Source organism: Pan troglodytes, chromosome 16 (genome assembly GCF_028858775.2).
Source record: "Pan troglodytes isolate AG18354 chromosome 16, NHGRI_mPanTro3-v2.0_pri, whole genome shotgun sequence".
Taxonomy (NCBI): Eukaryota; Metazoa; Chordata; class Mammalia; order Primates; family Hominidae; genus Pan; species Pan troglodytes.
The window spans coordinates 26,424,318-26,452,259 of NC_072414.2; the positions used below are offsets into that span (position 1 = coordinate 26,424,318).

Sequence of the window (27,942 nt, forward strand, 5' to 3'; positions counted from 1 at the left end):
ATTATTGTTTCATGCATGGATAATGGCTTTTCTCCTTCTTCAGTAACCCAAAGGAAAAGCTGACATTCTAACCTGGAGCTGCACATTCAAGCTTTGACACATGCCTCTAACTGGTTTCGTCTAATGCTTATAATAAACCTGTAGAGTCAGCAACTTTAGAAAGATGGGTTGAAGAAGTGTCTTTATCATAGTTTGAATTTTTCTCTGGGGCACTTGGCAGAGTCACCTCTGGTGTTTCAAATGTGCTTGAAAGTTATCTGGCTGCCCTCTGAGAAGTTTGCATAAAAACTGCTTTACTTAAAAGCAGACAAAATTAAGGTTTCTGTAACAAAACCATAGGCATTGCATTGAGCTAGGACAAAGACCAAATATCCTGCTTCCATGTGGCAGAGAAATAATGAATAACTTGGTTCAAGAGCTCATGGAGTGGCATATCATCACACCATTATTAATAGAGAACATTGCTAATTTCTAAAAGGGCTTCATGTCATGATTATTTTATCCTCTTCTTTCTGTTAAATTTTTAACATGTATGTCCACTGCAAAGTACGCAAAGGAAATAAATTAGCACTAAAAAAAGGGCTTCTTCACAACCGCAAATTATATATATATTTCTTTCAGAACATCACTTTAGAGAGAAAATAGCAAAAATTCAGCATCATCACTTTTTGACAGTTCACTAGCCAATCAAAATATAGAAAAAGAAGGAGAAATTAAGTACATTTTTATTCACTGTACATTTTTAGCTATTTGTGTAGAAGAAAAACAATTAGCTTATTTAAAAACCCTAAGGTGAGTATGCAGTTTTTAATTATTATCTTTGCTGTTGTGATTTATATTTGTATTTTATTTATGTAAAAACCAGTAAATAAACCTATGTCAAATACTTCTTTATTTTTGATACTAGTTCAAAATATTGGTGACTTTTTAAGGTATGAATATCTCATATGTATCTTTTAGAAATTATCAGAGAGTTATAAAATAATATTGGGGAGGTAAGGAAGGCACTAGACATAAGAAACTTTTATAGACAAATACTTTGTCACCAAAGTTGTATATTTAAAAGTCCCTATTCTTTGTCTCTTATCGATTCAAAATTAATTCATTAGAAAACAATTTTCCTCAACATTTAATCCCTAGTTGTTCATCTTTTTCACTAGTTTGTATTCCATTACTCATTGCTTCATAGCTAAACTCTGTTTAAATCTGTTAACTGAAATGATTTTAAAACGTTTTGGTGGAGCGCTGCGGGAGGTGCGTGCGCGCCCCGGCCGCCGAACAAAGGAGCAGGGGCGCCGCCGCGAGGACCCGCCACCCACCTCCCGGGGCCGCGTCGCGGCCTCCCGTCCACCGCCACCATGACCGCCAACGGCACAGCCGAGGCGGTGCAGATCCGGTTCGGCCTCATCAACTGCGGCAACAAGTACCTGAGGGCGGAGGCGTTCGGGTTCAAGGTTAACGCGTCGGCCAGCAGCCTGAAGAAGAAGCAGATCTGGACGCTGGAGCAGCCCCCTGACTAGGCGGGCAGCGCGGCCGTGTGCCTGCGCAGCCACCTGGGCCGCTACCTGGCGGCGGACAAGGACGGCAATGTGACCTGCGAGCGCGAGGTGCCCGGTCCCGACTGCCGCTTCCTCACCGTGGCGCACGACGACGGCCGCTGGTCGCTGCAGTCCGAGGGGCACCGGCGCTACTTCGGCGGCACGGAGGACCGCCTGTCGTGCTTCGCGCAGACGGTGTCCCCCGCCGAGAAGTGGAGCGTGCACATCGCCATGCACCCTCAGGTCAACATCTACAGCGTCACCCCTAAGCGCTAGGCGCACCTGAGCGCGCCGCCGGCCGACGAGATCGCAGTGGACCGCGACGTGCCCTGGGGCGTCGACTCGCTCGTCACCCTCGCCTTCCAGGACCAGCGCTGCAGCGTGCAGACCGCGGACCACCGCTTCCTGCGCCATGACAGGCGCCTGGTGGCGCGCCCCGAGCCGGCCACTGGCTACACGCTGCAGTTCCGCTCCGGCAAGGTGGCCTTCCGCGACTGCGAGGGCCGTTACCTGGCGCCGTCGGGGCCCAGCGGCACGCTCAAGGCGGGCAAGGCCACCAAGGTGGGCAAGGACGAGCTCTTTGCCCTGGAGCAGAGCTGCGCCCAGGTCGTGCTGCAGGCGGCCAACGGGAGGAATGTGTCCACGCGCCAGGGTATGGACCTGTCTGCCAATCAGGACGAGGAGACCGACCAGGAGACCTTCCAGCTGGAGATCGACCGCGACAACAACAAGTGTGCCTTCTGTACCCACAGGGGCAAGTACTGGACGCTGACGGCCACTGGGGGCGTGCAGTCCACCGCCTCCACCAAGAATGCCAGCTGCTACTTCCACATTGAGCGGCGTGACCGGCGCATCACACTGCGGGCGTCCAATGGCAAGTTTGTGACATCTAAGAAGAATGGGCAGCTGGCCGCCTCGGTGGAGACAGCAGGGGACTCAGAGCTCTTCCTCATGAAGTTCATCAACCGCGCCATCATCGTGTTGCGCGGGGAGCACGGCTTCATCGGCTGCCGCAAGGTCAGGGGCACCCTGGACGCCAACCGCTGCAGCTATGACGTCTTCCAGCTGGAGTTCAACAATGGTACCTACAACATCAAAGACTCCACAGGCAAATACTGGACGGTGGGCAGTGACTCCGCGGTCACCAGCAGCGGCGACACTCCTGTGGACTTCTTCGAGTTCTGCGACTACAACAAGGAGGCCATCAAGATGGACGGGCGCTACCTGAAGGGCGACCACGCAGGGGTCCTAAAGGCCTCGGCGGAGACCGTGCACCCCGCCTCGCTCTGGGAGTACTAGGGCCCGCCCGTCCTTCCCGGTTCCTGCCCACGTGGCGGCTCCTTCCAACCCTCCCTGCTAACCCCTTCTCCTCCAGGTGGGCTCCCCGGGGCGGGAGGCAAGCCCCCTTGCCTTTCAAACTGGAAACCCCAGAGAAAACGGTGCCCCCACCTGTCGCCCCTATGGACTCCCCAGTCTCCCCTCCGCCCTGGTTCCCTACTCCCCTCGGGTCAGCGGCTGCGGCCTGGCCCTGGGAGGGATTTCAGATGCCCCTGCCCTCTTGTCTGCCACGGGGCGAGTCTGGCACCTCTTTCTTCTGACCTCAGACGGCTCTGAGCCTTATTTCTCTGGAAGCGGCTAAGGGACGGTTGAAGGCTGGGAGCCCTGGGCGTGTAGAGTAACTGGAATCTCTTGCCCCTCCCAGCCACCACCTCCCAGCCCCCCAGGAGCTGGGCACGTGTCCCAAGCCTGTCAGTGGCCCTCCCTGGTGCACTGTCCCGAAACCCCTGCTTGGGAAGGGTAGCCGTCAGGTGGGCGAGGACTGAGCCTCGGTGTTTTTTTGGGTGGTGGCTGGAAACAGCCCCTCTCCCACGTGGCAGAGGCTCAGCCTGGCTCCCTTCCCTGGAGCGGCAGGGTGTGACGGCCACAGGGTCTGCCCGCTGCATGTTCTGCCAGGGTGGTGGTGGTGGGGGGGGGGTAGGGGTGTGGGGGCCGTCTTCCTCCTGTCTCTTTCCTTTCACCCTAGCCTGACTGGAAGCAGAAAATGACCAAATCAGTATATATTTTTTAAATGAAATATTATTACTGGAGGCGTCCCAGGCAAGCCTGGCTGTAGTAGTGAGTGATCTGGGTGGGGCGTCTCAGCACCCTCCCCAGGGGGTGCATCTCAGCCCCCTCTTTCCGTCCTTCCCGTCCAGCCCCAGCCCTGGGCCTGGGCTGCGGATGCCTGGGCCAGAGCCCCCGCTGTGATTGGTGCTTCCTGGGCCTCCTGGGTGGATGAAGCCAGGCGTCGCCCCCTCGGGGAGCCCTGGGGTGAGCCGCCAGGGTCCCCCTGCTGCCAGCCTCCCCCGTCCCCGACATGCATCTCACTCTGGGTGTCTTGGTCTTTTATTTTTTGTAAGTGTCATTTGTATAACTCCAAACGCCCATGATAGTAGCTTCAAACTGGAAATAGTGAAATAAAATAACTCAGTCTGCAGCTCCCCCCCAAAAAAAAACTTTTTGTCCATTTTTTACCTATTCCATTTGACATTGGTCTCATATGATATCATGATATAAAGGAAAATGACCCTGCAATGATATGATTCATAATTCCACTATAAATTTCCTTGATGCTTTGAGAGTGTGATTTATTTATTTTGCCCCCTTCCTTTTTTTTTTTTTTTTAACTATGAAGCAGGTACATGTACAATAATGCCATTTTTTTCAACTCCAAATAAATAGAAACAGCTATAGGACTAAAGTTTCTAATATGAATCTTATACTTTACTTAGCACATGCTTTAATAAAGTTACCTCTTCAGGAAACTAGAATATTGTGTCTGGTGTAAGACTAGATGTTTTGTCAAAAGCATATGTAATATTCATATAGCGGAGCTTTGGCTTTATGCCATGAACAAGCAGGAGGTGTTTTTGGAACTGACCTATTGATTTTCACACGTTATTTATTAGAAATGACTGCTGCCATTCCCACATAGTCCTAAGTGTAAACATTTACCATATGTATGTGGCTTCAAGATTATTTTGTTGTTCACAAAATCACCTATGTCCTCCCATCAAAATACTGTCCTCATCTTAAAAGTAAATGGCACTATTTTATTCAATGATTTACATTTTGGAATCCTAACCAGATATTTTTTTCCTTAAATTTCAAGCACTGCATTACTTCCAAAGACATGCTATGGGTATGTGGAAATTATATCAAACATGAGTAAATTTTGTTGACCAAGACTGCAGAAATAACAATACCATCACATAAATATATGAATACAGACGTTGATGGTTGCTGAAAATTACCCCCAAATAGCCAATGCCACGAGTATATTTTGAATAGCTAGTTTGATTTTTATTAACATTATATTAAGGTTATTTCTAAGCCTGCAGACAAAATTTATAGATACTATTCAGATATTTGAGAATGTACTACTTAAATATTTGGATATATTTATTCCAAATCTATCTCCACTGTGATTTTTTAGGAGATACAATTGCCATCACAGTAAGATATTGCTGATTCCAATGAAATTTTTAATTAACTAGAAAAATCAAAGAATGCAATTCTTTTTCAAGATTTCTTCAAATAAAGAAACAAGCAAAATTAGGCTGTGGTGCTGTGAATGACACCAAGAAGTATGGAGTCAGGCAAGCCTCAGGTTCAGTCACAGTTCTACTGTTAAGTAGATAATTCTAAGGGTGCGTCTCTGTGTCTTAGGTTTGTGGAGACCTACAGCAGCGTTCCACAGACCAACACTGAGCCTACCCCACGACTATTCAACCTGACCATTATTGGGTAGCTTTCATCTAACCAGTTAGAAAGAAAACATCTAAGAAAACTATTTACTAAAGAATTATATATTTTAATTAAGGGTACTGAACATGGTCAAGTTAGAGAACAATAGAGTAGAAAACTTCTATTCAAATATAATTGAGACCAGTTTTTTGATAGTTAATCTGAAAAGTGAGTTAAGGAGGAGGATCATGGGGTTAAAAAAAACCAGAAATGTAAATTATTTGGCCAATATTTTGATACAAGTCCAGGACCCTTTGATTATTATTCTACTAACTGGAGTTTCTATACATTGTCTTCTTTGTATAAATTATGATCATAAGAAGTCAATTATAATTCTAAATTTTTACTTGTTTAAAGTAGAACAAAAAAGTAATTGAAGTGCAAACACCTTTTAGCTTATTAAATTTTTGCTATTCTTATTCTAATTTTGTAATTTTTTCTTAAAAATTTACATTGCTTAGCCCTCCTAGTAATCAGCTTAGCTTTTTCTAATCTTTTCAAGACCCAGATATTTTTACATAAATAGCACCACTCTATTATAATCACATCACTGATTTTAGTTATGTCACAAAAGACCAACTTGAATACAACCTAAATAAACTGTCTGGTAGATAAGTTAACAACATAACGTCAATTTGAGGCAACAGACTTACATAGGCATAATAGAAAACACACTGTTATTTTACAGGGAGAATGTACAGTGTCCGTTCATTCAACAAGTTAGTTAAACAAAACTCAACTAAAACAATGTCATTGAAAAGTAGCAAATTCTCTTTTTGCTCCATGGACTTACAGCCAATGAGTCCTGAGAAAGAAGAGATAATTTAAAGAGCTTCGTTGGCAGGTGAATCTGTACTTGGCCTTTTAGCTTAGAGACTGAAGCTCCATATTAAAAGCAGAAGAATAGTGAGACATCCCATATGAAGAAAGAAATCAGAACAGACATGCAGGGGCAAAAGTAGCCATGGTCTGCGTCCTGGCTCAGGAGGACAGTATGTGTTGAAGAGCAAAGCCTAGAATGGGCTGATGCCTGTAACCTCACCCCATCTCATTGCTTTATCACACTGCTTGCCCAGAAAATCTGGTGCCCCACAGTGAGAACAGGAACTGGGCATCCCAGCTAATCTTCAGCTGGGTGGGTCTCATAGGGTTGTCAGATTTGAAAAAAATAACAATAGGCTTTGAAGAAAAAGACTTGGAGATGAAGCAGAATGCTCTTGCCAAAGCTTCCCTCAATTGACATAAGAGGAACAAATTTATTTCCCAAATTAGTTATAGTATAATTTACCAGGTATCCAAATAAATTTGTTTGGACACTAAGAGTTTTCCCCTCGAATAATGCCTGAACATAATTTTACATATAATTCTTTTATTCAACAAATGCTCAACGTATGTTTGTTTTATACCAAACACTTTTAAGGAATTAGGAATACCATTGTGAATAAAATAGACAATCTCTACTAAATGCTTAGTTATGATGGAAGGCAAACAAATACATAAAATAATTAAGAAATACAGTTTTATGCCTCATTATGTCAGATGATAGTAAGTGCTGTGTCCCCAAAACCATTATGTCAGATGATAGTAAGTGCTGTGTCCCCAAAACACTTACTCATTTTCTCAAACTATTATAAAACAGGGAAGGTGCATAAAGAGTGCTGGACATGGGACTGAAGATTCTGTTTTAAATATGGTTGCCAGGGAAGTCCTCACTGTGTAAGAACATTCCATCAAGGACTTGAAGGAGATGAGGGAAGTCATCAAGAGGATGGGAAAAAGAACACTCCCAGTAATAGGACCAGCAAATGCAAAGAGCAGAGGAGAAAGACATCTGCTTTGTTTAAGGGACAGCAAATAGGTCTCCCTGCTACAGCAGAGTAAATAGAGTGGAAATGGTAGAAGAGTTTTTAGTTGTAAGGCAAGAAGGGGACCAACCATGGAGAGTCTTAGATGTCATTGTGGAGATTTCTATTTTACTGGAGGTGAAATGGAAGCCACTGAAGACACTTGAAATGGAGGCCGATATGGTTCACAGCTTTAATAGTCTGCTGTCTGCTGAGATAAGAATTGACTATAGGACAAAGGGTAGATCTAGGTAGTGAGATGTTATTGCAGTCACCTAGGAAAGAGATAGGATGATTTGAACTAGAGTGGTACTGGTAAGAGGTGGTCATATTTTGAAAATATCTTTGAAGTAGAGTTGACAGGATTTGGTGATGAATTTGACATGGAATGTGAGTCAAATTTCATAGCCTGAGCCAAACATCCCTATTTAATTACGTTGAATATAATGGAAAAGGTGGGGGGAAATGGATTAAGAAAAGAAAGAAGTTTGGTGTGGGAAACAGTAAGGTGAAGAAACCAGTAGAGATGTTAGATATCTAAATCTGAGTTCAGGAGTTTTGAATGCATAGAAAATTTGATCATTAGCATGGGGCTGGTATTTGAAGCCATGAGACCGGACAAGGTCATTTTAGTTTAGTGTATTTCCACAGATTATATTTCAAGCATCGTGCTAGATACTTTAACGTTTGGCCATTTTAAAGGCCCCTTGGTAAATTTCACAGGAATCAGGATTTGACTGACCTGTTTTTCTCAGATGTCTGACCTCAGTCGGATGCATGATTTTATTATATTTAATTCCCTATAAAATTCCAAAATATCAAAATAAGACCTATATTTATTAGCAGGATTTTTCAGGTACAATATTCCTACTCAGATAGAACTATATCACTTAATTTCACAGAAATATCCTTCCCTGGGGTGATGATACTATTATATCACCAATCATGAAGTCATGCTGACTTGCAGGCAACAATGGAGCTCACATTTAGATCTAAGCTAATTTGCATGACTTACTTAAATTATGAAAAGACACACTTTTAGAGAGCAGGCAGATTTTGTTAATTCTGAATTATGTCAAAGTATCACTTAATAATTCTCAAGGGCCCAACTCTGGCGAAATCGGATGCTGCAGTGTATGTGTTTCCTATTCCCTTCCAACTTTTTTCATCATGATTCATCAGCGAATGCTATGAAGTCTAGAAATTTCATTAATGGATATCAGGGCCATTGGACCATGCATTTACACAAATTGCTCTGTGAAGAAGGAGCATTCACTCTCTCTCTCTCTCTCTCTCTCTCTCTCTCTCTCTCTCCAATGCTTTCTCCCCCTCTTTCTCTTTCAAGAGCAGAACATTTTAGTGACCTCCAGTTAACTGGCTGAACTAAGCAGCCATCTCTTAGGTTATAATGCATTGCTAACAAACCTCAGCATAGACTGTAACGCTACCACTAAAGCTTCTGTTCATGTTGTTCTAGGGCTAATAAAATGGTATATTGTATTCTAGCTCTGAGGAAATTTGAGATTGTCTCATATTTTCTCAGTTAAACCAGATAATAATTAGTTATGGGGAAGGGAGAGGAATTGCTGTGGCAGAGCCAGCCTGAGACATAATTTCTATTCATTCTCAATGTATTATCTGTTTTCTCCCTAGAGGCTTCCTTTTGTTACTCTTATATCAAAATCCCACTTCATTTTCCTGCCATCTCAACTCAAAAATCATACCTACAAAAGAGCTAAAGTGTTCATCTTTTTGCTTTTGCACAAACTCTGTGCCAGCTATGAGAGTGTAAGCTTTATAGTTATATATAGATGTTTTTATTTATAATCTTTCTCCTGCAAGAAAGGATTAAAGTGAAGCAAAAAGAACATGTAATAAGATGAATAATGAATAGAAAAATAATTTGCTCTTAAGACAAAGTAAAGGAAACTATAAAAGGGAGATGACTAGAACTATTTAGCAAGAAGAGACCTCGTTCTTTCCATCAAATAGTGTGGTGTAATTTGCACAATGCACCCAATGGTTAATGAATACATATTTGTTGAGGATAGCATTAATAAATAACGTGACCAAAGAAAAACTAATACAAAAGATTTTTACCCTTCAGGAAGTAACTATTAGGTAGGTATTGTAAATTCTAACTTTAAAAGATAGAGGAAAAGATATATTGAGCTGACCCATAAATACAACAGGAAGACACAGAGTAACAATTACTGCAGGTGAATTTCAGCTCTCGGTCTATCTACCAACCAGTGTCACCAGGAACCTTCTTCAGACTCATGTATCCAACTGCTTATTTATCTTTTGCACCTGGATATCCCTCAGCTACCTCCGTTTAATTCATCTTCTTCCTCCAAACTGGTCAGCATCCAAGCAGATCCAGAGAACTGTGAGGAGCTATTCTAGTCTCTGCCCTCTCCCCCGTTGCTGATCCAGTTAAGAGGGCCAAAGAATATAGTTGAGAGGACACCGGCTCTGTATCTAGTAGCATTTAGTTTTAATCTCATCCCTTAACTTGAAATTGGCAAGGCCTTCAGTAAGTGATTTAACTCCTCTGAATATCAATTGATAAAATTTGAAAAAATTTCCAAAATTAATTGTAGTATTAAAATATCATGTTTTGTACATCATGATCTCTCAATAAACAATTGTAGTATTATTCAAATTGGTACACAGGCCTATCACTGCTCCTCCCTTTTAGATTTTTTTTCCTTCTGTTTTTGCCTCTGAATGCCCCAAGCCAATCTCCCTTCCTCTATCACCTTTTGAGGAAATCCATCCCCACCCCACTCACCCCACCACTCCTCACACTCCTTTCTCTCCTACCCTGGCCTCCACCAGAGCTCCTCCATTCCCACCTGTAATCCAGCCTCTGCACCACTATCAGCGCTGCGGTTCTGAAATGCAAATCTCATCATGTTGCACCTTATAATATCTTTGAATGACTCCTACTTGTCTCATGATGAATTCTAAGCTCCTTAGTTTTAGGTTGACCATGACCATTTTTGATCTGACCCTGTCCATCTCGCCCTCCTAATTCTCATTTCTCTCCACCAAATACTCCACCCTTCGTACTGAACAATGTGGCTCTACTGTCATCTCTTCATACTTATATTTTTTCCTTGATCCTTAACTTTGCTCACAATGTTCCTGCCATTTGGAATAGCATTTTCCCTGTTGGCCTGGAAAATTTGACTATTCCTTTGTGATGGAATTCAGTCTTTACTTCCCCATGAGTGACCTTCTTAGGACAAATTGACAGTATCTTATATTGTAGTCCCACAGTCCATTAGGCAGTCTTCAAGTGTCCAATATGAGAGTGCATGATATTAGTTGTTTATATGCCTATTTCTCCCACTGGCTTTGAGAAACTTCAGGGATTGTTGTAACCATTTGTATCCCCAGTGTCTAGCATAGCGTGCATCTATTTGTGTTTTGAATGAGTGAGTGAATTAACGAGTGATGAGAAAGCCATGACCTATGTTTGTCTCTATCAATCTTAAATGAGATTATAAACAGACTGATTCAACTGAAGATTGCAGGTCCTATTCCTTTTGCAGTTGTTATTGTACATGTTAGCAAAAAGCTTCAGCCTTTCCAAAAATTTCTTCAGTGGTAGCAATAAATTCATTGTCTTCTGGGAGCAACACTGTGCTCCCTCTCTCTTTGTCTCTCTCTCTCCCTGATTTGCCTATTGCTACTTTGAAGAGTATGTGTTTATGACTTTATAATTTGTTACAGCGCATGTAATAGGAGCCCTTCTATTTCTTCAGAAGTGGTTATAAGAAATATTCACACTTGCTTATGTTTTGTGAACATCTATATCTGGTGGAGCACATGTTAATATAATCTTATTTTAAGCGGAAATATAGATTAAAGGATTTTCTCTTACTGTTCTTAATGTAATGCTTCTAAATTAGATACACAAAAGTGCTCACCTAGGAGATAATGGAAGCATAAGCAAAACACAGAAAAAGGCTTACCAAGAATGAATTATAACCAACAAACAAATGTTAGTTTTATTGCAATAGAATTACTGAATTAGTACATGATGGAACAAAAAATCTATAACAAGTTTAGATGTCAGTAATTTATTGGACATGGATTGTATACACTGTACCCACAAAATTCTATCAAATTGTTTCTATTTCAAGAAATTTTCAGTTTATTCATGTTCAACACAAAAGTTAATTATACATGAAATATAAACTCAATGCAGAACATTGGCATTGTATTTCCTGGCTTTCTGGGAAGAATGTGGGAGCAGGTTTAATACTGAAATGGAAGAGAAAGCTCTTCACTCCTCTCCTTGTTCCCAGGATAGGACAAAATACACATGGCCAAGAATGAGGAAAGTAGGACAAAACCCAGTGTAGTCAAGAGAGTTATGAACCTGAGGTATGAGGTAAGATCTGGCCCTGGGAATGTTGACTGACACTGCAATATTTAGTATCTAGACTGGAATGATTAGATATGAAGTGGGTTAACCTGGAGTCCTTAGAGATGGCGCTATTCCCAGAAAGATAAATGAGATCCAGTCCTAGGACAAAAGGACAAACATCATTGGCCGGAAAAAGAAAAAATGATTTAGAAAAAAAGAGAAAGAGAAACAAAATTTAGAGGAGAAGAAGAAATCCCAAGGATGGAGACCAAAGGGTTTGCCAACAGTCTGTTCCTTGGGAATGTGAGTTACACCGCAACCTGGAAGATGATGCTACTTCCAAGCCCATGATTCTGTCTCCATGACTTAGGACACTAGTCACAAAGAAATAGAACACATCTTTCTCTTTCTAGATCTCATTGTCCATTGAAGAACTGCTACTCATGGCCTGCAAGAGTGAAACTCATTGGTTCTAGGAATGAATGAAATTGGACCTGCTGGAGGTCTTTAATTATTATGTGGGCCTCAGAACTGATGAGGATTGATGTGGGTGTTATTTCACTAAAGAGTTATAAACAATTCATATATGAAAAATTTATTTTCTTAATTTATAGTTAAATACACTAATATTGTATTTCAATGTTGTTATTCAAATTAAAGACCATGTCAGTTCTTAGACACAATCTCTCACTGTGTATTAATTTCAAAAAGACATTGTAGTAACCACATATATATTTTATATATATATATAAATTAATAGACATTACTTTTTGAGCTGTTTTATGTTTAGAGGCAAAAATTAGTGAAAGTTAAAGTGCCTGTCTGTAGACTCTCTCACTCCACCCCCATTTCTCCTATTTTTAACATCTTGTGGTATTTTTAACATTAGTGTGTTACATTTGTTACAAGTGATGAGAAAACATTGATAAATTATTTTTATCTAAAGTTCATAATTATATTAGGGTTCACTCTTTGTGGTGTCCATTTTATGGATTTTAACAGAGATGTACCCACCATGACAATGTTACACAGGATTATAGTTTCACTGCCCTAAAAATCCCCTGTGCTCTACCTAGTTATTCCTCCTTTCTTTCCTCCCCAGGAACCCCTGGAAATGACTGATCTTTTTACTGTCTCCACAGTTTTGCCTTTTTCAAAATGTCATATACTTGCAACCACATAGTGTGTAGGCTTTCATATTGGCTTCTTTCACTCAGTAATATGCATTTAAAGTTCTTCCATGACTTTTTGTGGCTTGATAGCTCTTTTTTTTATATAGAACTGATTAATATTCCATTGTATGGCTACACCGTACAGTGTTAGTCCATTTGCCTATTGAAAGGTCCTTTGGTTGTTTCTGTTTTGGTAATTATGAATAACACTGGTATAAACATTTGTGTGCATGTTTTGTGTGGGCATAAGTTTTCAACTCATTTGGCAAATACCAATGAGCACAATTATGGAATCATAGGCTAAGAGTGTGCTTAGTGTCATAAGAAACTGCTAAGCTGTCTTCCAAAGTGGATGTACCATTTTGCATCCCAACTAGCAATGAATAAGTTATTTCTGCTCATTGTTCTTACCAGCACTCAGTTGTGTTGCTATTTTGGATTTTGGCCATTATAAGAGCTATGTAGTAGCATCTCATTGTTTTGGTTTGCAATTTTCTAATGACATATGATATTGAGTATCTTTTCATGTGCTTATTTATCATTAGTAATATGTTGCCATCAGTAACTTTCCTTTCCCTTTCCATTGCCAGTGAGATCCAGCATTTTTTTTTTTTTTTGAGACATAGTCTTGCTCTGTCGCCCATGCTGGAGGGCAGTGGTGCAATCTCACTGCAACCTCCACCTCCCAGGTTCAAGGGATTCTCTCTGCCTCAGCCTCCTGAGTAGCTAGGATTACAGGCACCTGCCACCACACCTGGCTAATTTTTTTTTTTTTTTTTTTTTTTTTAGTAGAGAGGGGGTTTCACCATGTTGGTAGGGCTGGTCTTGAACTCCTGACCTCAGATGATCTGCCCTCCTCAGCCTACCAAAGTGCTGGATTTCAGGCATGAGCCACCGCACAAGGCCAGATCCAGTATTTCTTAATGGAAACGAAAAATTCACCAGTTACTGCATTTTTCCCCATATATTTGTAATAAGTTCCGATATCTGATAAGGCAAGTCCAACCCTCCGCATTTTAAAAAATTAATCAAGTTATTTATTAAAAATTAATATTCTACGCACATTTTAAAATCAATGACCATATTAGATTTATTGGAAAAATAATGTAATTTAATATTATCACATCCATTAACATGATAATTCTCCACTTATTTGGATTTCCTTTAAGATCAATTCCTAAAATTTTCTATATAGATGGTTTTAGGATTTTTTTTTTGTAGCTTAACTACAAGATACTTTGTAGTGTCTCAATTTTTATTACAGTTTTACACCTTCAATTCAATTATTGCTGATATGGAAAAACTTTTTTTTCAACATCTATTTTAGATTTAGTGGGTACATATGCAGATTTGTTATATGGGATACTACTTGATGCTCAGGTTTGGAGTACAAATGTATCCATTAATCAGATGGTGAGCATAGAATGCAATAGTTACTTTTTCAACCCTTGTCCTTCTTCCATCCCCCATCTAATAGTCTGTTACTTTGTACTGTTTTCTGTTATGAATTGGGGAAAAGCCATTATTATATTAGCTTCAGAACAACTAGGTTCAAGTCATGGAAAACAATTTCGCACAAACAACTTTAGGAAACACTGCTTTGAAAACTATAATCTGAATTATAGCTGAGGCCACAGAAACCAAATATTTACTGAAGGTTCTTTTAAGAAAAACAAATTAGCCAGGAATGGTGGCTCACGCCTGTAATCTCAGCACTTTGGGAGGCTGAGGTGGGTGGATCATGAGGTCAGGAGATTGAGACCATCCTGGCCAACATGGTGAAACCCTGTCTCTACTAAAATACGAAAAAATTAGCCGGGCATGGTGGCACAGGCCTGTAGTCTCAGCTACTCAGGAGGCTGATGCAGGGGAATTGCTTGAACCAGGGAGGTGGAGGTTGCAGTGAGCTGAGATTGTGCCACTGCACTCCAGCCTGGTGACAGAGCAAGACTCTGTGTCAAAAAAAAAAAAAAAAAAAAAAAAAAAACAAGAAGAAGAAGAAAAGAAAAAAGAAACAAACAAATTGTATTGAAAGAGGACATCATTAACAGTATATCTCTTCAATAATGGTTTATTTTACTATATTCTCATTCCTCTCTTACTGTGTCCCAAATCTCTTTACAGGCTAAAAGAAACTGTTCAGAATTAATCCTATTCATAAAGAACAGCACTTACTGAGTATTGCATTTTCCTCTTCAAATTCTTCAGCATACATTGGGACTACACCATATGGACCATTTTTACATTTTTACTTTTGGGTTTTTGTTTTTTTTTTCCTAGAGAAACTGCAACTAGATTTAGGTCCTCATTCTATTAGGTCAGTATTTGTCTAGTAAACTTCAGCTTAAGCAAAATAAAATATGTGTCGCTTTGAACTGAAACTCCTCAAAACCATCTTTAAAAAATTACAGAAAAAATTAAATGAAATTATTATTTTAAAAATCTTGTAGATGAAAAGATATGATATATAGTAAGTTTAAGTACCTATTTCAATGGTTCCCACAGTGGGGCCCTCAGACACCCAGGTCCAAACTATTTTAACAGGAATACTAACATGGTGACATTTGGTGTAAGGGTGCAAATACAATAGTGGGTAAAAATGCTGGCAGTTTAGCACAAATAAAGGCAGTAACACCAAACTACTAGTAATCATGGTATTCTTCACTATGCACAGGAAAGGTTTGAAAAAGAAGGGCAGGTTGGGCAGTGTCTCACGCCTGTAATCCCAGCACTTTGGGAGGCTGAGGTGGGAGGATCACCAGAGGTCAGGAATTTGAGAGCAGCCTGGCCAACATGGTTAAACCCCATCTCTACAAAAAATACAAAATTTAGCTGGACATGGTGGTTGCATGCCTGTAGTCCCTGCTACTTGGAAGGCTGAGACAGGAGGATTGAGCCCAGAAGGTTGAGGCTACAGTGAGCTGTGATCATGCTACTGCACTCTGGCCTGGGTGACAGAACAAGGTCCCGTCTCAAAAATAAAAAGAATGTCTATGATGAAGCAGTGAAAATTTTACTACATCTTAATCCTTGAATATGTCTTCTTAATATTTCAAGTGATGAAATTGGAAGCACACATGAGCATTCCTACAGACTGCCTGAGAAAAAACCCTCATGTGACTAAGTCTTGAAGTGAATTAACCACTTTAATGGAATATCATTTTTACTTGAAAGGAGTACTGACAAACAATGTTATTTCAACTGGGGTTTTTGGGAGACATTTTCTCAAAAAATGAGGTTCTGTCATTTCAAGAAAAACAACAGACAGGCCATAATAAAATTCAATAATAAAACTGCTAATAATAAAAGTAAAGCTTCTGAATAAAAAATTAGAATTTTAGAAAATATATCCACCATTGCTTTCCAAAAGTATTCTGCTGAGATTGATAGTGATATTGATGAATGTATTTTGATACTGTATAATCAAATGTATCAACATGTAGAAGATCTCGGTGAACCATTATTTTCTAAATGATCAATGCATGATGTTATAATATCATGCAAGGGTAAAAGATCCAAAGTTCAAGAAAAACCAAGTTTTGATGGAGTATCAAAAAAGAAGCCTAGGCAACATGGCAAAATCCTGTCCCTACAAAAAAAAAAACAACAAAAAATTAGCCAGGTGTGGTGATACACACCTGTAGTCCCAACTACTCTGGAGGCTGAGGTGGGAGGATCACCTAAGTCCCCAGAGACTGAGGCTGCAGTGAGCTGTGATCACACCACTGCATTCCAGTCTGGGCGACAGAGCAAGACCCCATCTCAAAAAAGAAAATTTATATATATATATAAATATATAAATATCCACAATGATCTAAAATGGCTATCTGTATGAGATTGGACATTGTTCACATTTCTTCAAGGAAATATCACACAATAAATTGAATGCAGATGAAAATGACATACCAGACATCAAGGAAATTTGCAAAAAATATAAGATTGTGCTACTTTGGGTTTAGAAAATTTTTCATAAAAACATTTATAACAATACGTGGTGAGCTTTTAAAGAATAGTTTAAATATTTCTGATTTAATTTCTAATGATAAATACCAGTAGATATAACCTACATAAACCAAAGCTCCTTGGGCCCTCAATATATTTTTAAGAATGTAAAGGAGTACTGATTCCAAAACTTTGAGAACTGCTGCCTTCCCCTCCACTTTCCTGCCTTCCCTAGAATTTCTTCCTTGGAAGGAACATCCCTTTGCCATTTTAACTTACAGAGTTCCATTCAGGCCAGTTTTGCTACCTCCCTCCCATCTTTCCACCTCCCTGTCTTGACACAAAATCTGACCAAAGGACTCTACCAGCCCACCCCATTTCCAGTGATTAGCTGTCAAGGTGGGCTAAGCCAAGAAAATCTGGGTTTTCTCTGAGACTAGACCTCTTTTTCTGGGAGATCTGGAATCACAGGGACAAGGTTGGCCACCTTGGGATAGTCAGAATTCATCTTGCCTCAAAGGGGAGAGGTTAGGCAAGTTTCTACAAAGCCAAACTGCTTCCTAGAAAGTCAAAGATAATTCTACTTTGTGCCACAACTGTGAGAATGCCCATTTTATTGCACACTTTCTAACATTTTTACCAAACTGATAAATAAAAGCTGGTACCTAGAAGAAAAAATGGCCAGGCATGGTGGCTCATGCCTGTAATCCCAGCACTTTGGGAGGCCGAGGCGGGTGGATCACCTGACGTCAGGAGTTTGAGACCAGCCTGGCCAACATGGTGAAACCCCGTCTCTACTAAAAATACAAAAATTAGCCAGGCATGGTGGCAGGCACGTGTAATCCCAGCTACTTGGGAGGCTGAGGCAGGAGAATTGCTTGAACCCAGGAGGCAGAGGTTGCAGTGAGCCAAGATCATGCCATTGCACTCCAGCCTGAGTGACAAGAGCAAGACTTCATCTCAAAAAAAAAAAAAAAAGTTTCCATACAATATAATTTGTTCCATCTCTAGAAACCAATTCAGCAATGAGAACTGAAAGCCACCACTTGGAAGGTTTCAAGGATTTAGCTCTACCTAATGATGTCTAAAGCATTAGTTAAGGTAGAAAAAAATACACACACACACACACCCCTATGTATTTAGTACCAGGAAACATGATGGACTAGATGGTATAGTCATCCAACAGAAAACACACAATAACTGAAGCCACTGTAGAGGAGTAAGTTATGATGTGGATCTACAATATTGTTGAGTGAAAAAGCAGATTACAAAAAAATCTGATTTTTCAAGGGAGAGGGAACATATACAAGCACAGGAGAAAAGAGATGAGCAGATGACTGGAAAAATACAAAATTCTGATAGTGGTACCTTCTGAGTGGGAGAATTATCGGTAACATTTTCTAGTTTTGCCTAAAAATTTTCTAAATTTCTTAAAATAAGGCTTTGTTATCCATATTATAAAATATCCACCACCTCAGGAAACTTAACCTTCAGCACAAATGCTACAACATGTTCAAAGTTTGTTCAGTTTAAGAGACAATCTATTTTGAAAGACATCTAAAATGACGACCAATATTTAAACCTATGCATTAATATTTTTCAATCATATGCTTTAAATTTTGTAATTTTGTTAAGGTTAAGCTTTATATCCATCTGGAAAAAAGTTTTCTATTTGTCTTTAAAATATGACCTACAATATGCCAGTTTTTAAACAATGAATGGTGCTCAAAAATTGCAATATAAATTCAGGCAGTGTTCCTTACATAGAATGTTTAAAGGCTTCTAACACTGCTCTTTTTCACCGGTTATGAAAACACATTACCATTATCTAAGCATCTAATTATTCAGGTCCTTTGTTTCTCCTCTATTCTATTAATTTTATAGTAATTTTAAGGCCTGTGAGGATGAAGTTGTCTGTGACAGCTACCACAAAGGTTACTATAAGTGGACAAATTTCAAACGAGTTTATCACCACTACCATCCCCACCATAAAACTGTCTTAATCAAGGGCAACACATTTCAAGGTTAACCAAGACAACCTCTTTACCTGTCACTGCTTAAGAAAAGGATTTTTTTTGTCTTATTTAGAGATAACTTTCTCTATCTATTTTTCTCCATAAATCCACTGAGATCAATGTATGGCTCTATCTCAAGCACCAGCAAGCAAAACTACCTGCCAGAATGTTCAGTTTTTGCATCTTTCCAAATGTAGGACACAGCTATCTTTTGACATCACAATTTTAAAAAAATTGATGCACAAACTTTTTCTTGAACGTTCAGCCAGGCATGGTGGCTCATGCCTGTAATCCCAGCACTTTAGGAGGCTGAGGCAGGTGGATCACGAGGTCAGGAGTTCGAGATCAGCCTGGCCAAGATGGTGAAACCTGTTTCTACTAAAACTGCAAAAATTAGCCGGGTGGTGTGGCAGGTGTCTATAATCCCAGCTACTCAGGAGGCTGAGGCAGGAGAATCACTTGAACCGGAGTGGCGGAGGTTGCAGTGTGACGAGATCACACCACTGCACTCCAGCCTGGGTGACAGAGTGAGACTCCAACTCAAAAAAAAAAAAAAAAAAAAAAAGAAAAGAAAATAAAGTTCAGACATACAGCAGTTGTAATTCGAAGTTCAGACATACAGCAGTTGTAATTCCTCTGAAGGCTGGTTATGGGACACATTACTTTCATACTTTGCTGTTCAATAAATGTGGGCTGGAGAATAAAGTAAACTGACAGAATTACCATATAAAATAAAATTCTAAGTGCTCTGACAACAAGAGAACCTTAAAATACACACACACACACACACACACACACAGACACACACACAGTTTTCCCTGCTAATCATTTTACAACTAAACAACCAAGTAGCTAACGCAGAGCCCACAAAAGCAGAGTAAAAATTCTAACACTTCGTGAAATAAAAATGCACATATACCCCTGTGATCTAAAAAAAAATGCTATTCAAAGTATTCAAAGACAGCAATTACAGCTACTGAGAACATCGTTGTAAGCAAACAGAGGCAGAGAAAACAAAGGTGCTGATGAGGATTTGAAGCACCTAACATGCAGAAACCCACTGGGTGATTTCTTAGGTTCCAAGTTGGCATTATCTTTCAGAATGATCTTCAAGAAGAGGTCACATAACACTGTTACAAAGGATCTGGAGAAAGAGACCCTTGCTTTATCTCTCCAGCTCTCCAGTCATGCTTCACATTTTCGCTTCTTACACTCTTTCACATGAAGTCAATTTACAGACCTCCATCAAGCCCTTAGAGACCTTTTGCACTATCCATGACAAGTTCTGGATGTCATCTCTGCACTTTTGACAAATTCTTAGCAGTTAACTTACAGGGCAGTTAAGATTTTTGTTCAAGCACAATATAGCTAGAATAGGGTCATATACTCAATAAAACAAATATTTACCAAGCACTTATTGAGTGGAAGAGAAAAAGCACAAAGCATAATTACAAAATATTCTCCCCTGCCACCATAAAAGAATTTCTTAAAGGCCTACAGAATATAGCATAACATGACCAAAACAAAAATAGTAAGGACTGAAGAGGGGAGGAAGGGAAAATATCAGCATGAACTCAATATGACCCAGAAGAGCCTTGATGGTCAGACATGTAAAGATGTATTGGGTAGGGTTAAGGGGTGGAGGTCAGGGGCACAGGTCAGGGGCACATTCTACAAGGGAAAAACAGCTGATACAGAAGCCTGAAAGGAAAAGCGGGCAGAGCACCTGTACAGGACTCTTACCTGCGGCATCTACCATACAATGCGCCTTTCCAGAACACAGCAGTGCGCAGCCAGCCCCTGGGGAGAGGGATCACTCAAACAGCACCAGAGGCTGCATTCCAACTTTTCTTCCATCAACGACTCCGTTTTCATTGTTAGTTTCTCCTTCAACACAAACTTGAAACCAATTGGCTGAACACGCGGGAGCAAGGAAAACCTGACTGAAGAATGAGGCGTTAAAACTTAAGGGCCTTGGGTCCTGGCGCGGTGGTTCACACCTGGAATCCCAGCACTTTGGGAGGCAGAGGTGGGTCATTTGAGGTCAGGAGTTTGAGACCAGCCTGGCCAACACGGTGAAACCCCGTCTCTACTAAAAACACAAGTTAGCCAGGCGTGGTGGCGGGCGCCTGTAATCACAGCTACTCGGGAGGCTGAGGCAGCAGAATCGCTTTAACCAGTGGACTGTCAAGAGAGATAGGCTGCAATGAGCCGAGATCGCGCCACTGCACTCCAGCCTGGGTGACAGAGTGAGACTCCCTCAAAAGAAAAAAGAATTTTTTTTTTTTTTTTTTTGAGAGAAGTCTCCCTCTTATCCCCCAGGTTTGAGTGCAACGGCTGGATCTCAGCTCACTGCAACCTCCGCCTCCCGGGTTCAAACGATTCTCCTGCCTCTGCCTCCCAAGTAGCGGCGATTAAATCTCCTGCCAACACGCCTGGATAAGTTTTGTATATTTTAGTAGAGACGGAGTTTCACCATGTTGGCCAGGCTGGTCTCTAACTCCTGACCTCAGGTGATCCGCCCGCCTCTGCCTCCCAAAGGGATTACAGGCGTGAGCCACTGCGCCCAGCCAAAATACCGAAAATCTTAAAGGTCTTTCCCCTTCCCCGCCTGGGCTCAAAAAACGCCGGAGCCGCCCTGCACCGCCCTGTCGCGGTCTCCGGAGCAGGCTGGCCGACTGAGGGCGACCATGGGTCCCAAGAAGGCTCCGGCAGTCGCGGGCTCCCACCTCGGGGCGCGGCGACGGGGGCCTAGAGGGGCCAACAGCCCCCAAGCCTACGCCACGCGAGGAGTCGGAGAGACGCGCCCTCCCTCTCCTCCCACCCAAGCCTCCGGCAGTCCCGGGCCGGGGCCGGGCCAGTTGCGGGAGAAAGGGGCGGGGAACTGGGGCCTCTCTGGGGAAGGCTCCCCTTTGTCCTGGGACTCCGGGCGCCCCCTCTCTGCCCTCGCCCTGCCCCGCGAGGCCGCCGCCGGGCGCCTCACAGTCATGTTGCAGTGGAGCGTGAGCGAGGGCTGCGGCTCCTGGTTCTTGTGGAAGATAGACCCAGAAACTTCACTTTGGCCTTGAACCCTGACACGGACATCTTCCACTCATCTACGGCGGGAGGGGCGCGGAAGGGGAGCCTGTCCGGAGCCGCTGTCACGGCCGCGACTACCCAGCGGGGCCGCCCAGCCGAGCTTTCGCGACTCTGCCTCTGCCTGCCGCCTGGACCCTTGTGGGAGCGCGGCTGGAAAATGGCAAGGGGCACGGAGGCCTTGGCGGGAGCTGTGTGGCGGCCTGGGGGGCTGCTCCCTTTGTAACCGACTCCACCCACAGGAGGCGCGGCTCCTGTCAAGCCGCAGCTTCAAAGGGCAACATAACCACCGCCCCCACTACCGCCTGGGAAAGGGCTGCCCCTACCCTGCCCCCGTCACCCTCACCCCTCACCCCTCAACCAGGCGGGCCCTGCGCGCACCGGTTTCGGCGGGTGCACGAGTCCAGAGCGTGCGCGCCCTCCCGGCTGCCCCCTCCTCCCTTGACCCAGCACCTTTCTGCCCGACCCATCTGGTTCCTTCCTCACACTCGCCGACTGGAAGCTCAGGGCGGCACAGCCACTAACACACACACTCTCTCTCTCTCTCTCTCTCTCTCTCTCTCTTTCTCTCGTGTGTGTGTGTGTGTGTGTGTGTGTGTGTGTGTGTGTGTGTGTGTGTCCCAAGGGAACAGAGCACTGCTGAGTTCAGGCAGATGATTAACTCGTTCGTGGACGGTCAGCAAAATACAGTCACAAGAAGGCTCTGTGCTGATTTGTCTTTTGCGGTGACATCATGTTGCCCATGTTTTATGTTTTTCGGAGTTCATTAGTTTCTTTTTGTTCTCAGTTAATATCCAGCTCAATAGATTGTGTAAGTAGAATACCCCCAAACTGAAAGTCACCTACATAAAATATAGTGAAAAATATGTCACCCACTTAAACTGTAGTTGAAAACGTGTACACTTTAGTTTTGCGTAGTCAACACTGGATCCCAGGGCTAGACTGCCTGGGTTCAAGTTCCAACGTAGCCACTTGCTGGCTGTGAAATACTTGACAGCTTTAAGCCCCAGTTTCTTTTTTTGTTTTAACTTCATCCCGAATGTGATAGTAAGTCTCAGTTTCTTGATCTGAAAAAGAGAAATGATTCAATGAGAGTCTAGTGAAAACTTTCAAGTTTTTAAAGCGACTACCTGGCTAAGGAAAGTCCTCAGCCTTAGCCGTTATTAGCTATGATTATTATTGTGTTGGCTACACGTGCACTAATGAGGCAGGAAAATGCTCAAGGATAACAACCAAGTATCCAAATTATCTCATCAGACCGAGAGGGAGGCATATGTGTGCATGCTCCCGTTTCAGCTCAGAGCCCTTTGTCTAGAGGGCTCTTGAACTCAGAGGCCCAGGCACTATCAACTTTGCAGTGGAGCCATCACTTTTGTTGATCAATGAAATTGACATAATGCTTTTTTTTTTTTTTTTTTTAAGCACCAACCGTGTGCCTCAAGCTAACTGTCAAGAAAAGCATGCTTCAGTTGGCTGGAGTGAGCAATTCAACTCGTGGAGGAATGAGAAATGTTAGCGTTGAGACGAGAAACATAAAACCCCAGGTTAAGGTAGGAATCACTGAAAGTCAGGCAAAGGAACTGACATCCCGTAATGAGTTAGGCTTTGCCGGGCTCTGGCCCTACAGATGGCTCTTTGGAGAGGAAAACATTAAGCCAGGCCTGAGGGCACAGATCCTAAGGGAATGCTGGCAGCTCTGGGCTGTCTATGGAAGAGAAGCAGAGGGTAGCGCCTGGTTGAAAGAGGGTGCTGGGGGACATAGCTTGAGCCTGTGTTTACAGATGGAGTCCCCTGATTCCTGAGACTGGGAAAAGAGATCGTGCCCGGATCAGGGGACCTCAAATCACAACTCTTCCCACCCACACCCCTTCTTTTCAGGGCGTCTGTCACTGCAAACTACAGGTAAACTAGTTGGAAAGCTCAGCAGATTCTCACGGTGGTGCCCAGCAGGCCAGCCCTAGCTGCCCTTTAACCTGTGACTGAGGATGATGCCACTGGCCTGTAAGCACACACTGGAAAATCTTTACACCCATGGACACACCATGCCCCACAGAGACAGCTGTGCAGGGTTCTTTAGGTTTGGGGTGCTGTGCTGGCAGTTGCCTTATAAATATGTAGGATTAAAATGGGATGCCCTGGAGCTTAGCTAACCTTTATCCTCCCCCAACACCCACCCCCAAAATGAAGGGGCTGCTAGTTTTGTTTGCTTTATGAAAGATGGATCTGTCATTGTTTTTAGAACCTTTGGAGAAAGATTTCTTGGGAGGAAGCTATCCTGAACCCCCAGAGATTTTTCTCATTTACTGGTGCACCAGCTTTAGAGTCCTAGGTCTTCATCTTGGCCCAGCCACCCTCCAACTGTGTGACCTTTGAGAAGCTGTTTGACTAAACTGAATCTCGCTGTCACCTATGAGTGGAGGTTGCTACGTTGTTACTGTGTGGAGCACCTACCCCCAGGCACTCTTATAGGGTGATGGTGAAGATTAAATGCAACAATAAGGCGGAAGGAGGAGGCTGGCTTGAAGCCGGGAGTTCAAGACTAGCCTGGGCAACAAAGCCAAACCTCATTTATTTAAAATGTTTATTTAAAGATGTTTATTTAAAAATTAGCTGGACTTGGTGGCTTATGCCTGTAGTCCCAGCTACTCGGGAGGCTGAGGTGAGACCAACTGAGCCCAGGAGTTTGAGGCTGCAGTGAGCCGTGATCGCACCACTGCACTCCAGCCCAGGCAACAGAAAGAGACCCTATCTCAAAGAAATGAATAAGTAAATAAATAAATAAATAAATAAAATAATGCATGCAATTGGTACACTAGTACATGCTCAGGCACGTGATAAATGCTCGATAAATGGTAGCCCCAGTAAACTTTGTAATGTTTTGGGAGAGGATGTCCTTTGGACTCAGCCTGGTGACAAAAGCATTTGAAAAGACTGATGTGTATGATGCCTATTTCCTACAGGTACAAGTCTGTACCTCCAGGGACCCAAGGCATTGGCTCGACTGGGTAACTTGTTCTGTTTACTCTTGTTTTGGGCAGCACCGATTGCCCTAGGGCTAAGCAGGACTGCCACCCAAGACTCGATTGCCAACAGTATCCCCCTCCCCAAGCTAGCCATGGGAAAGCCACTTGCATCGTAAGACTACAGAAAATCAAAGGGAAGAAAAAGCACAATTTGGTCAGCTACTCTCCAGTTGATGGGCAATAAGTTTTTGCTATTTTGAACAGAGCTGCATGCCTCGTCCACATCCCCTGTTTTATATAGGCAAGAATTTGTCTTGGATGTAGAGTAGAGTTGCTGGGCGGGGAGGAGTGTGAATATTCAACCTTATGAGATGGAGCCAAACTGTTTTCCAAGGTGGTCATACCAGTGTATGCTCCCAGCAGCAGGCAGCATTTCCTTTTTTTTTTTTTGAGACAGGGTCCGCCCAGGCTAGAGTGCAGTGGCACGATCTTGGCTCATTGCAAGCTCTGCCACCTGGGTTCACCCCATTCTCTTGCCTCAACCTCCCGAGTAGCTGGGACTACAGGTGCCCGCCGCCATGCGTGGCTAATTTTTTCTTATTTTTTTTATTAGAGACGGGGTTTCACTGTGTTAGCCAGGATGGTCTCGACCTCCTGACCTCGTGATCCACCCGCCTCGGCCTCCCAAAGTGCTGGGATTACAGGTGTGAGTCACTGCGCCCGGCCCAACAGCAGTTCTTAAGAGATCTCCAGGATCTCTATCTTCTGGTGATGTCACAAGCAGTCAAAAGAATAAAAGCCAGCTATAAGCAACAATAAGAATCTGAACAATATACTATTAAGGGAAAAAAACAAATTCCAGAAGGATGCATACAGCATACTTTATATAACTTGGAAAAGGAAATGTATATATAGGCCGGGCATGGTGGCTCATGCCTGTAATCTGAGCACTTTGGGAGGCTGAGGCAGGAGGATTGCTTGAGGCCAGGAATGCAAGACCAGCCTGGACAACACAGCAAAACCCTGTCTCTACAGAAACTAGAAAAATTAGCCAGGTGTGGTGGTGCAGGCTCCTAGCTACTCATGAGGCTGAGGTGGGAGGATCTCTTGAGTTTAGGTGTTCAAGGTAACAGTGAGCCATGGTTGCACCACTGCACTCCAGCCTGGGCAACAGAATGAGACCGTCTCTAAAGAAAAAAAAAAAAAGGAAATAAGTAAAATTTAACAACAAACTGTGGGCCGGGTGCGATGTCTCGCACCCATAATCCCAGCACTTTGCGGGGCCGAGATGGGCAGTTCAGGAGGTCAGGAGTTGAAGACCAGCCTGATTAACATGGTGAAATGATGTCTCTACTAAAAATACAAAACTTAGCCGGGCATGGTGTAGCATGCCTGTAATTCCAGCTACTCAGGAGGCTGAGGTAGGAGAATCCTTTGAACCTGGGAGGCAGAGGTTGCAGTGAGCTGAGATTGCACGACTGCACTCCAGCCTGGGTGACAGAGCAAGACTCTGTCTGCAAACAAAATAAAATAAAATAAAGTAATATAAAATAATTTTTTTAAAAGTTGGGTTTTTGAAAAGACACACAACCTTGACAAACAAAAGGAAACATGACAACTGATACTACAGAAACTCAGGCCAGGCGCGGTGGCTCACGCCTGTAATCGCAGCACTTTGGGAGGCTGAGACAGGTGGATTATGAGGGCAGGAGATCGAGACCATCCTGGCTAACACAGTGAAATCCCGTCTCTACTAAAAATAACAAAAATTAACCGGGCATGGTGGCAGATGCTTATAGTCCCAGCTACTCAGGAGGCTGAGGCAGGAGAATGGCGTGAACCCCGGAGGCAGAGCTTGCAGTGAGCCAAGATCACGCCACTGCACTCCAGCCTGGGAGACACAGCGAGACTCCACCTCAAAAAACACACAAACAAACCAAACCTCAAAGGATCACTAGTGGCTATTATCAGCAACTATAGGCAAAGAAATAGGAAAACCTATTAAAAATGGATAAATTTCCAGACACAACCAAACTACCCAGATTGAACCTTGATGAAAGCCAAAACTTGAACAGACCAATAACAAATAATGGGATGAAAGTGGTAGTAAAAATCTCCCAGCAAAGAAAAGCCTGGGACCTGATGATTCACTGCTGAATTCTAGCGAACATTTAAAGAAGAACTAATACCCACCTTACCCAAACAATTCCAAAAACAGAGAAGGAGGGAATACTTCCAAACTCTTTCTACAAGGCTAGTATCACCCTGATACCAAAACCAAAGATACATCCAAAAAAGAAAACTACAGGCCAATATCACTGATGAATATTGATGCAAAAATCCTCAACAAAATATGAGCTAACTGAATTCCACAACACATTAAAGTTGGGGTGCAGTGTCCCAGGTTCACTCAACGCTTCCCGTTTTCCTCTCTGTGTGTGTCTCCTTTGCCATGTTCCCTGGTGGCGGCGGCGGTGGCAGTGTTGGTGCATGGGCCTCCCAGGACAAGGGGAAAGTGAGTATGCCCTTTTCTTGCCTCCTGCCAGGCGTCTGCAGCCTGGCACAAGCTCTGGCCAGGTCTCCAAGCAAGGGAGCTGGAGATGTTCTTTTCCAATTTCTGGATTGGTAACTTGAGGCAAATTCTGGGCACTAGAGTCAGAACTTAGACGAGACTGAATCAGGGGAGTCTGGGGTCCTGAGAGGCAGAGGCCTGAAACTGTCTAGAGCCATGTGGGGAGCTGGGTGCGTATTCAGGCCAGTTGCTTTTCTCTGTGCCTCAATGTTCCAGGTACACCTTGGAGGGGCTGAGATCCTAGGGATTCCTGGAGCCTGGCTGCATGGACTGGCCACCCTGATGCCCTTGTGTTCTCCATGACAGGACAGCAAGGCCGAGGAGAATGGCTCTGACAGCTTCATGCACTCCAGGGACCCACAGCTGGAGCAGCAAATGGAAACCACGCAGAACCTGGTGGACTCCTACGCGGCCATCGTCAACAAGACCGTGTGGGACCTCATGGTTGGTGTCACGCCCAAGACCATCATGCACGTCGTGATCAACAACAGGCATGCACCGCCTCATGGGAGCAGGGGGCTCCTGTGGCATTGGGGATGCAGGTTGGCCATGTTGGCCAGGGGGAGATGCTGGCCAGCCCTATGGGACCAGGTCCAGGGAGGGAGGCACGGTCCAGACCAGATCTGTCTCATAGAAATATAACGTGGTACTGAG

At 43.1% G+C, this 27,942-nt stretch overlaps 1 protein-coding gene and 2 pseudogenes across 2 annotated transcripts; 2 read left to right on the plus strand and 1 right to left on the minus strand.

Moving 5' to 3' along the window:
* Window positions 1-1,263: 1,263 nt before the first annotated feature.
* Window positions 1,264-12,217, plus strand: LOC129137191 (fascin-like; annotated as a pseudogene).
* LOC112205633 (uncharacterized) lies at window positions 2,915-22,223 on the minus strand (annotated as a pseudogene).
* Window positions 22,224-23,217: 994 nt separating this feature from the next.
* LOC107968580 (putative GED domain-containing protein DNM1P46) lies at window positions 23,218-27,942 on the plus strand. Of its 2 annotated transcripts, XR_010151591.1 has the most exons (4): window positions 23,218-23,303; window positions 23,632-23,754; window positions 27,198-27,231; window positions 27,595-27,676. XR_010151591.1 is itself a non-coding variant. In XM_016927905.4 (2 exons), the coding sequence occupies exons 1-2, from the start codon at window positions 27,169-27,171 to the stop codon at window positions 27,928-27,930; spliced, it is 399 nt and encodes a 132-aa protein (XP_016783394.3). In that variant the 5' UTR covers window positions 26,752-27,168; the 3' UTR covers window positions 27,931-27,942. The 2 variants fall into 2 exon arrangements, 1 of the variants encoding a protein (XP_016783394.3); XM_016927905.4 differs by lacking the exons at window positions 23,218-23,303; window positions 23,632-23,754 and having other exon boundaries at window positions 26,752-27,231; window positions 27,595-27,942.

Coding starts and splice junctions, on each gene's coding strand:
- LOC107968580 (XM_016927905.4), top strand. CDS start 27,169: ATGTTCCCTGGTGGCGGCGGCGGTGGCAGTGTTGGTGCATGGGCCTCC. Junction 27,232..27,594: donor CCTCCCAGGACAAGGGGAAA/GTGAGTATGCCC, acceptor TCTCCATGACAG/GACAGCAAGGCCGAGGAGAA.